This window comes from Camellia sinensis, chromosome 11 (assembly GCF_055761805.1).
Source record: "Camellia sinensis isolate YWXY chromosome 11, ASM5576180v1, whole genome shotgun sequence".
In the NCBI taxonomy this organism is placed as follows: Eukaryota; Viridiplantae; Streptophyta; class Magnoliopsida; order Ericales; family Theaceae; genus Camellia; species Camellia sinensis.
The window spans coordinates 19,804,509-19,816,895 of record NC_138971.1 but is presented as its reverse complement, the minus strand read 5'-3'; the positions used below and the strand labels follow the sequence as shown (position 1 = coordinate 19,816,895).

At 40.0% G+C, this 12,387-nt stretch overlaps 1 protein-coding gene across 1 annotated transcript; it reads right to left on the bottom strand.

Moving 5' to 3' along the window:
* Window positions 1–2,832: 2,832 nt before the first annotated feature.
* Window positions 2,833–3,682, bottom strand: LOC145802189 (uncharacterized). The gene is made up of 3 exons (XM_082894859.1): window positions 3,407–3,682; window positions 3,005–3,079; window positions 2,833–2,922 (listed from the first exon to the last, which is right to left on the bottom strand). The coding sequence occupies exons 1-3, from the start codon at window positions 3,680–3,682 to the stop codon at window positions 2,833–2,835; spliced, it is 441 nt and encodes a 146-aa protein (XP_082750985.1).
* Window positions 3,683–12,387: the final 8,705 nt, after the last annotated feature.

Here is a 12,387-nt window from a genome sequence, read left to right as displayed (position 1 = left end):
GGTGTTTTGGATTATTTTGAACAGGAAAATTATTAAAATCAAAATTTGTGTACTGAATTTTTAGTGACAGGTTGTATTTTGGTCGCTGTTAATATATTTGGCGACAACATATTGTTTTGTCACTAAAAGTTAGTGGTTATTCCAAGAACTTTTAGCAACCAAAACTTACTCGTCGCTAAAAACGTGATTTTTAGCGACCAAATTAATTTTGTCGTTAAATAGTACTTTTGGCTACGCATTTATTTGTCACTAAAACTACATAGCCTATCCAAATTTTAATCTTTTAGCAACAAATTGTAATTTTATAGCGACAAAATATATGATTTTTGGCGACCAATTTTTCTTGTCGCTAAATGTCTACATACGGTGACAATTTCTGATTTCGTCGCCAATACTTTTAGTGACAGGCCTTTGGCGACAAGTAGTATATTTGTCGCCGATTCTTTTAATGACGGAATTTGTACTTTTGGCGACAAATTTTTTGGTCGCCAAATGTGTTTTTTGTTGTAGTGATTTTTGCTTCCACGCTCTTACTATTAGCTAGGCCGATAGAAAAGAAAAACTCTCAATTAGGTTGGTGGTGAAACAAGATTACTTCACAACATCCCCCCTTAATCTTGATTCTCCATTCTGCTTCATCCCGAGTATCATCTTCATTCTATTGATCAGATCATTTTTCAATTTCTTCGTGAAAATATCTGCAAGTTGATCTTGAGACTTACAAGGAAATAACTCCACCTCTTTCTTTTTCACATGTTTTCGGATGAAATGATAGCGGGTGTCAATATGCTTACTTCTTTCATGATAAACTGGGTTCTTTGCTAATGCAATTGCTGGGCAATTATCAACATAGATCTTAGTAGGATTTTCTTGAGGAAATCCCAAATGCTTCAGCACATTTCTTAACCTAATTGCACGGCACACAGTTGAGTTGGCTACAACATACTCAGCTTCATAAGTTGATAGTGTCACAATAGCTTGCTTCTTGGATGACCATGTAAACATTGTATTTCCCATAAAGACAACAAATCCAGTAGTACTCGTTCGTTCATCTAAGTCGCGTCCCTAGTCGCTATCTGAATAGCCGCAAGACTGAAATTATTAGTTGATTTATAGAATAAACCATCATCGATTATACTTTTGATGTAGCGAAGAATCCTCGTTGCTACATAAAGGGGTGATTGATCTGGTGTTTTCATATATCTGCTAATCAATCCTACTTCATAGAGTATGTCTGACCTGGTGCAAGTAAGATAATGAAGGCTTTCAATTAAGCTTTTAAAATAAGTTGGATCTACATCACCATCCTTTGTACCTTTTCCGAGTTCCACTCCACTGTCTACATGAGTGTTCATTGGATTGCAATTCTCCATTCCATATCTCTTGAGAATCACCTTGGCGTAGACTCTTTGAAAAATAAAAATTTCATCTTCTCTTTGTACCCCTTCAATACGAAGAAAATCAAACATCCATCTAAAACCTGTCATTTCAAATTCTTGAACTATGCTCATTTTAAATTCTTTGAACATGGTTGGGTTGTGGCCAGTGAAAATTAGATCATCAACATAAAGACAAGCAAGTAACATGTTTCCATCAGCTTCCTTCTTTAAATTTAGCGCATGCTCATATGGGCATTTTTTAAATTGTCATGAAAATACTGATCAATACTAGTATTCTATGCACGCGGATCTTGCTTCAAACCATAAAGTGCTTTCTTCAACTTGTACACTTTGTCTTTATGCCATTTTTGAACATACCCCGAAGGTTGTTCAATAGAGATTTCTTCTTCAAGAAAACTATTAAGAAATGCAGATTTCACATCAAGTTGATAAATCTACCACTTGTGCTGGGCAGCCAAAGAAATCATTAGCCTGATAGTCTCCAACTAAGAAACTGGAGCGAATACCTCTCCATAATCAATTCTAGCTCTCTGCTTGTAGCCTTTTGCCACTAACCTTGTAGCAATTCACTTCGCCTTGTACATTCTTCTTTGTCTTGTATATTTATTTCACTCCAATGGCTTTGTGGCCCTCCGGTAGACTGGTGAGCTTCCATGTATCATTTTCTCGATGGTATGAATTTCTTCATCCATTGCTTTCTTCCATTTATCTTTTTGGATGGTTTCTGAGAAAGTAAGTAGATCACTATCTGCGAGTAGGCAGAACATATTTAGATCTTCTTCTATGGCTTCACACATGTCCCTTAAACTCTTTATTCCCTTGTGTCTTCTAAAAAAAACTATCATCTGATGATGACAATGATGATGATGGCGTGCCAATTCTATGAGATGATGATGACGAAGTACCTCTAATATATGATGTGGGGGTTCCACCTATAGGAGTTTGTGGCTCATTTGGGACTTCTCTTGTGATTTCAACTGCAGCTTTTGATGTTTTATATTCAAGAGTGAGTTCTACACCTTCAACAACTCCATCTTAATTCCAGTTCCAAGCTTCTTCTTCTTCAAATATCACATCTCCACTCATGATCACCTTTTTGGTAATAGGATCATACAACTTGTATCCCATTGTTCTATTGCCGTGTCCGACAAGGATATATTTTTCTCCCTTATCATCAAACTTGGTTCTTCTTGCTTTTGGAATCTTGGTGTATGCAATACACCCAAATACTCTGAGATGGTTGACACTTGGCTTGTGTGAAATCCAAGCATTTTCTGGAGTCATAGAACGAAGTCTCCTGGTTAGGCATCTATTTAGTAGATACACAACACATGATACGACTTCAACCAAAATTGCTTGGGCTATCCTTTTTCTTTCAACATGCTTCTTGCCATATCTAAGATTGTGAGATTCTTCCTTTCAGCAATATCATTCAGTTGTGGCGTATAGGATGGTGTTGTTTGATGCTTGATTCCATGTTCTTTGCAATAATTCTCGAATTCATTTGATGTATACTCTCCACCTTGATATGATCACAATATCTTAATATAGTAACCACTTTGTTTCTCAACAAAAACTTTGAAATCTTTGAAGAAGTTGAATACCTCCAACTTGTTTTTGAGGAAGTACACCCATGCTTTCCTACTGTAGTCATCAATAAATGTGAGGAAGTATCTATTCTGTCCATTTGGCATTGGATTTAATGGACCACACACATCGATGTATACTAGCTGCAACGGCTTTGACACTCTCCAATTCACTTATTTGGCAAAGCCTTCTTTGTGATGCTTGCCAAGAATGCAGCCTTCACAAACTTTATTAGTATGAGCAATATCAGGGAGCCTTTTCACCAAATTCTTGCTTGACAATAGCTCCAAGCTTTCAAAGTTGAGATGTCCAAACCTCAAATGCCATAGTCAGTGTTTGTCTTTGATGATGGCATCTAAACACTTCGCAGCATCATGTTGGATGTTCAAAGCAAACATCCGATTCTTGGACATTCTCACCTGGGCGATCAATTTACCATGATTGTCTTTGATGGTAAGATGACAATCTTTCATGCTAATATCGTATCCTTTCTCTAGGAGTTGTTCCATACTCAAAATATTGTTCTTCATTGCAGGAGCATAATAGACATTAAAGATGTAATCATGATCTTCATTCTTGAGCTTGATCAGAATGTTGCCTCTTCCTTTCATTGAAGTCTTTGAGGAATCACCAAATGAGACTTGTGCTTGTACAGTCTCATCAAGCTCGGCAAACAACTCTCTTTTACTACACATGTGGTTACTGGCTCTGGAATCTAGATACCAAATATTGTTTTGGTTTTCAGTATCTCTACGATAGACAAACAGGACTGTAGATCCGTCTTTGTTTGTTTCTTGCTCGGCAAAATTTATGTGCTCTCTGACTTCTGTTGTTGCTCTACTTTGGCATTCATTGCTATAATGCCTGAACTTGTGGCAATGGTAGCATTGAACATTGCTCTTATCAATTCTTGGTCAGTTGTTGAAACCACCTCATCTTCCTCTTGGAGCAAAGTATGGTTGACTTCCTCCTCATTTGGTTGGGCTTCTTCTACCTCTTCCTCGAAAAATAGAACTTCGGTTATTGTAACTACGACCTCTTCTTCGGTCTCTTTGTGATGTCCTCCCTTGCTCATTTTTGTCATTTATGAATGACAACTTTGATTAAAGAGGTTGCTCTAGAGAACTTGAGAGAGTCTTCTTGTTGATTCTTTGTACATGGATCTCTAGTGTCCCTATCAACTCATCGGTGCTCATAGTACTAAGATCCTTGGACTCTTATGTTGCTACAATCACGTGCTCAAACTTTGGACTAAGTGATCATAGAATATTCTCTATCACTTGAAGAAATTCTATTTTCTCTCCATATCTTTTGATTTGATTAACAATAGTTAATGTTCTGTTGAAGTACTCAAAAATTGACTAATTGTCATTCATGTGCAACATCTCGAATTCACCCTATAACACCTGAAGTCAAACTCTGATTAATAATAGTCAATGTTCTGTTTAGAGGTAGTTGCAGCTGAAATATTCTCAAGGCTTGATTCATCAATGCCTTGATAGGGTACATACAAGGTCTTTTTATCTGTCTTCCTTAAATTTTTTAATGCCGTCTGAGTTTCATTTAACTTTTCTTTATCTTCGAGAGTAGCTCGTCATATCCTCAATCCACTAACTCCCACAAATCTTGTGAGGTTATTAGGACTTGCATTTGAATACTTCAATTGTCATAGTTCTCCTTGTTGAGTTTTGGAAACTCGGCTTGAAAGAAATTGTTTGTGTTAGCCATTAGTTGGTTTTCTAATCTTCAAATAAAATCTACAAATTTTATAACGTAATTTGCTAATTCTGACAGTACGAATGTATCCAAAATAATTCAAATATATGGAAATGACTATTAGATTGTTAAACTTGGGGTCCGAATGGCTTAGATCAAACCAAAACAATTTAGTCAACTTAGATATGTTGAATCTGTGACCTGCAATGCACCAAATAATTTCTGCTGAACAACGGTATGATGATGTCAGCAACGGTGATAATGACGTCAGCAGCGGTCGTCTTCTTCGGCATAGTTAACTTTTCTAGACAAACTTTGGCCGGCCCCCAGGCTTTGTTTTAGCTCCTATTTGCTTGGTTTTTACATTATTGGAATTCTCTTAACGACTACTTCAATCTGGTATACTTAGAATTGGATTTTGAGAACTTTGAATATTTCAAATTCTAAAACTTGTTTTGTTTGTGAAATTCGACCACTTATGGGCTCTTCTAACTCTGATGGTGGGAGTGGAGTGAAAACCACTTATGGTGGTTCACAAAACAAACACAAGAAAGAGGATTTATAATCTAAAAAAACAAATTTATTTCACTCAAATATTTTAGAATACAATGTAAAGGAGAAACCAAACTCCTACATTGCCAAACACTCTTACTCTCTAACTCTCTTCTGTTTCCCACACTTTGATACATAAGCTATATAAACTTGAAAATCTAAAATCATTAAATGCAAATACAACTAAAACTCTAAATTTCAAAGGTAGCAACCATTGTTGAAACCTTGATTTTTGCTTCCATGTTCCTACTCTTAGCTAGGTCGGTGAAAAAGAAAAACTCTCAGTTAGGTCGATGGTGGAGCAAGATTACTTCACAACAATCAGCACCAATCAATTATCTAGGCATGCCTCTTGGCGCTAATCCCAAGAGAGTCTACATCGGAGCTCATTATTGATAAAGCGAAAAAAAGATTATCAGTGCTATCTTTTCTTCTACTTTATTATATGTCCCTCTTCAGAATCCCCACCAGAGTGGCAAGCTTGATTGACAAATATTAGAGGACCTTTCTTTAAGGGGATAGTGATGACGAAAGTTACATCTACCAAATTAGGAGGTATGCTTTATTAGCAAACAATATGGAGGTTTGGGTTTCAGAAAGACTAAGGAAGACAATGGCACTTTGTTATGCAAACGGTGTTGGAGGTTTGCCATTGAAAAGGGATCCTTGTGGAAGAAAGTTTTATGTGCCAAAAATAATGTGGATGAAGATTATTGGCTACATGTAGACGCGCCCTCGGGCCTCACTACAGTTCAGACTCAATTATCACAGTCCTGTATCTAATCTCGTGGAGTGCAATGCAAGACCGATGAATCATCAAAGAGTCCAAATCCGGCAAATCGTTTTTGAAAACAGATTTTTTGAAAGAAGTGCCAAACATGGACTGCTTTGCCAGATATAGAGTCACCACTTAAATATTTATCTTGGGAGAATTTAGGAAACCCTGACTCGTTGCCTAAGGCCACGTGTCCGTCATCACCAAAGTTGCCTCGGCTTGGGAACTTGGGTACGATTGGGGAAGGTCACTTCGTGAGCACCCCCGCTCGCCCGATCAAAGATCGGCCTCTACTAACCATGATATCTAGTTTTGAAAACATTATGCGTTCTTATTCCGGTTATTAGCCTAGATTCACTATGTGATGCGCACAGCATACAAGTATAGACTGGATCGCCTGAATTGGAACAAAACGTTTCATGTTTATTTATTTGAAAATGGTTTGATGGTGCTACCCGCAAGTAGGCCAAGACGTGGATTTGCCACCCTCGGGTGGGCTTACAAAAACATGATTTTGCCACTATCTAGTGGGCTTTAAAACTCACAATTAATGAATTGTTCTAATTCAAATAACCCAACCTTCACCCACAGGCATTGAGGCAGTTATATCATATAAGCACATTGCCTCATGGTAAGCATGCTATCATGGCAGTCACTCACACGCATGCAAGGATGCTAAAGCATAAACACTTACCGAGTACTCTAAGCTAAAACAAAAGCTATGTTAGAAATCCATGCATGATCCTAACTATACAGAAATGCCTAATGCAACAAATGTAAAATGCAACTAAGATAGGCTCGGCTATTCTAAAGATGACATGTGAAATGCTACAACTAACAAGTATTCAACTCGGAATTGAAATACCAATGCAGTTAGTATGATGCGCCGAGCCCGGTCCATGCAAGACAGATAAATGAATGCAAACATGCTATCATACTGTATGCTAATTGAAACATGCCCTAATCTAACCATCATAAGCTGGTAAATAAAAGGGAGAAAGACGTGGGGTTGGAAGACATACATCACAAGCACGCACACTTATTACAATTGTGCCCTCGCTCGGAGGGTCCGAATAAATAATATAAAGTCCGAATAAATAGTACGGTCTGAATAAATACAAAATCCTAATTAATTAACAAATTAATCTAGGAAAGCAGGTAAATTAGCACGCAAATCCATGGACCGCCTCAGCTCTGTTCCAAATGATGAATGATGCATGCTCGGGTTGCCTTCGTCGGGAAATTCTTTACGATGCCCCGGTTTGCCTCTGTTTGCAATTGTTCTCGGAATATTGTGCAAAGCTCCAGAAGGCTACTGATTTCTGATTTGCTGCAACAGAGAGCAACAAAGGGGCATGGCAAAGTATTTTCACATATCTATGCATGACTACTCTTCAGGGAGTGTAGTCCTTGATCCTCGTGCCACCAATCACGCATCTCGATGCATGATGGCCGAGGAGTCAAATTGCACGACTCAATGTGAAATGAATGCACATGAAAACACAACAAGACCTAAACTCCATCATGGGTAATCCGGAGTGTCGGCGACCGGGAATTGAGACGCGTTCCGTCACTCGGAGTACGAAACGTCCTTCGTTTCCCGTGCTTGGGCTAACTCCTCTCCCAAACACAATGCAAATGAGATGGCATACACAATGCGACTAACATACAACCTAGCATACTCAATGCTATGAAATGGCATACACAATGCTCGATGTAACATGGCATACACAATGCTCTAACACGCAACCTAGCATACGCAATGCTATGAATTGAAAAGGCATACACAATGCATAATGGACTTACACCAACATGAGTGGACCTCAGCCACACTCACATCAGTAGCCATTAGATGAAAATGAGACGACCGAAATGCGTGCACACATGCACGCATACCGAGGACCAAACCTAAGGCATAAAATACCACTCTACCAAGGCATGACAAGGGATGCAAGATGGCATTCAAACATGTAAATTTCAGCACTGAAACATGATGCTAAATGGTCCCGAAACATGAAAATATGGCACTCGATGCATGGAATAAGCCTCGAAACTCAAAACTGGGCACATACATTGAACCACAAGCGCACAACGCAAGCATTATTTGATCATGAAGTATAAAGACAGAGCCAAGGCAGTCCCAAAATATGCACATGATAGACTAACATAGCATGCAACATTGGCTAGCAAGCATGGTTTACATGGCATGTATGTGAAGCGTATGATAACTCATCAAACCAGCCAAAAATAGTGAGTAAAACATGCCAAAATATGCCCAAATAATCACTGAAATGCAGCCAATGCATGCAAAAATGAGGGGCTTCTTTGGAGGGCCATGAAAGGGGTTGTTAAGCACATGCAAGATAGACATAAAACATAGAAAAACCACCTATGGAAATGGACTATGACAGCCCTAAAACTCACCAAATTGGCCCTGAAATGGGTCTAGGAAATATGCAAAGAAAGGCCCCTTTGAAAGGCCTTGGATGGGATTGCTCTACACATGCATTGTAGACATAAAATATGGCCAAAAGGGCCTTGGAAAGAGCTAAGGAAGACTCCAAAACTCACAGAATGAGGTCTGAAACATGACTTCGATGTATGCAAAATAGGGTCCCTTTGGAAGGCCCAAAAGACTACCAAACAAGACAAGGAGAGAGGGGGTTACCCCCCTCTAATTTTGGCCCTCAAAAATACATTTAAGCCACTGAAAATCCATTGGATTTTAGTGGCTAAGAGGCCAAACCATGGCCAATGCAAGTGCTCTAATGCATGGCCCTAATCATGAAGGAATGAAGCATGAATAGGGGAAGATGACCCCAAACATAAAAATGCCCTAATAAAACTTGAAGAGGGGCTTAAAATAAGAACTTTTCCAGTTTATGAAAAATCTCAAAAATGTTCACAAGTTAGCCTAAAATATGATGCAAAAATAGCCCCAAAAGAGAGATAGAGGATAAGGGGAAGTAGATGACCTCAAACAGCAAACTGCCCTTTAACAAACATGAAGAGGAGCTCAAAATAAGACTATTTTCAGTTTACACCCAGGCTCGAAAATGCTTGCAAATGGAGCTAAGGTATAGAGCAAAATAATGCAAAAATTGGGGAAATGAGGGCTTACCCTTGTAGCACAACAATGCAGCCAACCCTGGACCAAGAAAGTGAGCTTTGAACCTCTGAAAATGAGTTCCAAGGTGCTGGAATGGATGGTGGAGGTGTTAGGCTTAGAGGTGTAGTGTAAATGGCCAAGAAAATTAGGGTTTGGAGCTTTGGAGAAGAAGGCTATGGAGGGTGGAGTGCATGTGCCTTGGCCAAATTTTTCTAACCCTTGCAAAATGTGGTGGGGGGTTGGTTATATAGAGGGAGAGAAGTAAGGCTTCTTGGAGAAGCCAAGAGAGGAGGTCAAAGCTTCTCAAAGAAGCTTTAACCAAAAAGGTCAAGTTTCTTGAGGAAGCTAGACCAAAATGGTCAAGCTTCCTCAAGAAGCTTGACAAAAGAGTCAAGCTTCTCCAAGAAGTTAAGCAAGGGGGGCAAAACCAATTTAAAAGGATCAAAAAGAGGCTCAAAATCTTGGATAGTGGGTCAAGTGCTTCACAGCTGGCACAGTTGTGTTGCACTTGAGAAGAGCAAAAAGCAGAAAGCTGGCCGACGAGCTAAGGTGGCCGGCAGGCCACTCCCCATGGTCAGCCGACCAGGGGTCAAAAGGGTCAAGCAAAATTGCTGGTCGGCCTACCCAGAAAGGTGGCCTTCCAGTTGAGTAGTACACAGCCCTGTGGTGAAAAACCAGAAAATGTGAATCAGGAGAGAGAAAAGCTAGCTTTTAAGCAAGGTTCAAAAGGGTCAAGATGAATTTCTAGCCGGCCTACCCATATTGGTGGCCTCCCAGATGAGCACAACACAATGGTGGTATGAAAAGCCAGAAAATGTGGCTTAAAAATGGGAAAAACCAACTTTCGGTTAGAAAAACCAACTTTTGGACAGAGAAAATGAGAAAACTGGTTTTTTAGGGGAAAAGGTGGCCTCCCACCATCCTTCCACCTTCCTAACAATGAAAAAAAAGGTCTCTACCAAAAATGGACCAAAACAGATGCAAAACGAAGGTTCGGGAGCCAAAACGCGCGGTTTGGAGCCCCGAAAACAGGTTGTTAGGCACCGGAAGTGGTGTATGACCATGAAGGTGGTCTTCCGGGCCACAGTGTCCCTCTAAAGGGAGGAAATAAGATGTGCGCCAAAAATCGGAGCAAACGGAGGTAGTTAAGCGGTCCCGAACCGAGGCACACGGTCGACGGCTCGAAAAATCGAAAACCGGACTCCAAATGGAAAAAATGGCCTACGACCACGAAACGTAGCCTACGGCCACTGAGAGATGGTCTACGAGACCTCTCCCTCCCTTTGGGAAGAGAAAATAGAGAAAACAGGACCTGGTTCGCAGACCGAGACAAAGCACAAAAGAGCTCCAAAGTCCGGAGGCAAGGCTCGCAGCCGAGACTCTGAAACCTCAGAACGAGCACAATATGCAACATCACCGAGCGCTCAACTGGTGACGTCTGAGTCTTAAGGTCGGTCAAAAATGGGGTGTCTACAGTTGCCCCTCTTTGACAGAACTCGGAAGTCACACGTGACGGGAGTGAATGTCAAAACCTAGAGACGACCCATTTTTGACAAGGGCGAAGACTTAGACAAACAGGCAAGATAACAAAGATGAAGATATGCGCCCGAAGGCAGGGGCAAAATGCAAGAACAATGCACAAAGCCGAGCATAACTCATGATCATGCAAAGGAAGCTGTAATGACGCACATATACACAATAAATGCAACAATTTAAGCAAGCGAATAAAAACCAAACTACATTACATGCAGAAAGGATATAAGAAGATTATGCAATCTTAGCGAGCATGTGCGATAGATAAACAAAAGTGGACGAGGTGTGATAGATACACAAAGTGAGTAAGCATGTGCGATAGACATACAAAGTGAGTGTAATGATAGATACACTAAAGTGAACATGTGATGGATACACAGAGCGTGCGTGTGATACATATACAAAGCGAACGTGTGTGATGGATACACGAAGTGAACGTGTGATAGATACACAAAGTGAGCATGTGTGATGGATACACGAAGTGAACGTGTGACAAATACACAAAGTGTGATAGATGCACTGAGTGAACAAGTATGATAGATATACTGAAGGTGAACACAAAGTGTGATAGATGCACTGAGTGAACAAGTGTGATAGATACACTAAAGGAGAACACAAAGTGTGATAGATGCACTTAGTGAACAGAGTATGATTGATATACTAAACGTGAACACGAAGTGTGATAGATGCACTAAGTGAACAAAGTATGATAGATATACTAAAAATGAACACAAAGTGTGATAGATGCATTATGTGAACAAGTGTGATGGATAAACAAAAGGTAATGAAATGTGATGGATACACTAAAGTAAATGAAGTGAATATGTGCATGATAGATACACAAAATGAGGATGTGTGTGATAGATACAGAAAATGAAAGAAGTGTGATTGATACACTAAGTGAAGAGAGTGTGATTGATACACTAAGCGAACTAAGAAAGTGTGATAGATACACTAAGGGTGAATGAGGTGTGATTGATACACTAAAGAAATGAAGTGTAATTGATACACTAACTGAATGAAGTGTGATTGATACACTAAATAAAGGATCTCAAACAGAACTTCTTTGAATGAACCGTACATACAATATCGTGCATGAATGAGAAAGAAACTTGATAGGTACAATACAATGCAATGCATGATGTTTAAGGAACGCAATAAACAAGCGTAGCGGCGCTTTAAAAAGCACCTCATGGGGTGAGTGGCGATGAACCACTCTACTGTGACGGGGATCTCCCCTCGTGCTCTTCGAACACTTACCTTCAACTCACAGTACAAAGGCTCTGAAATACTGACAAGGGTTCTTCACGTAGAACACTTTGGATGCTTCGTTTCTTCCTGATCATATTCATAACTTTCCCTATTCTCCAACGGGGTGACAGACTAGGTTGGTTTAGTATCCAGAATTGAGGTGCATACACGCTATCTTAACCTATGGGGCTTCCATACAGATTTCAAGTCGGAGATACACCCCTGGGTATTTAAACCAGACTTTAGTCTCGGAAATCCCGAACCTTTGCGTTCTAGGCAACAGCCATTCGAACTCTAGTTTCCACCGTCGCAGTTGGTCTCCTAGGAACTCATTGCGAACACAGCCAAGATGCCTCTGGTAGGGAATGGTACTCAGGGAGAGCACTTTTGATCGCCATTCTGGCTTGAAGCAGACTTGATCTTGAGCTTGAGGTAGAGGCACACTCATACTTCGGAGCATTGGC

Coding starts and splice junctions, on each gene's coding strand:
- LOC145802189 (XM_082894859.1), bottom strand. CDS start 3,682: ATGTGTAGTAAAAGAGAGTTGTTTGCCGAGCTTGATGAGACTGTACAA. Junction 3,080..3,406: donor ATGGTAAATTGATCGCCCAG/GTGAGAATGTCC, acceptor CCAAATGGACAG/AATAGATACTTCCTCACATT. Junction 2,923..3,004: donor TCCTCAAAAACAAGTTGGAG/GTATTCAACTTC, acceptor GATCATATCAAG/GTGGAGAGTATACATCAAAT.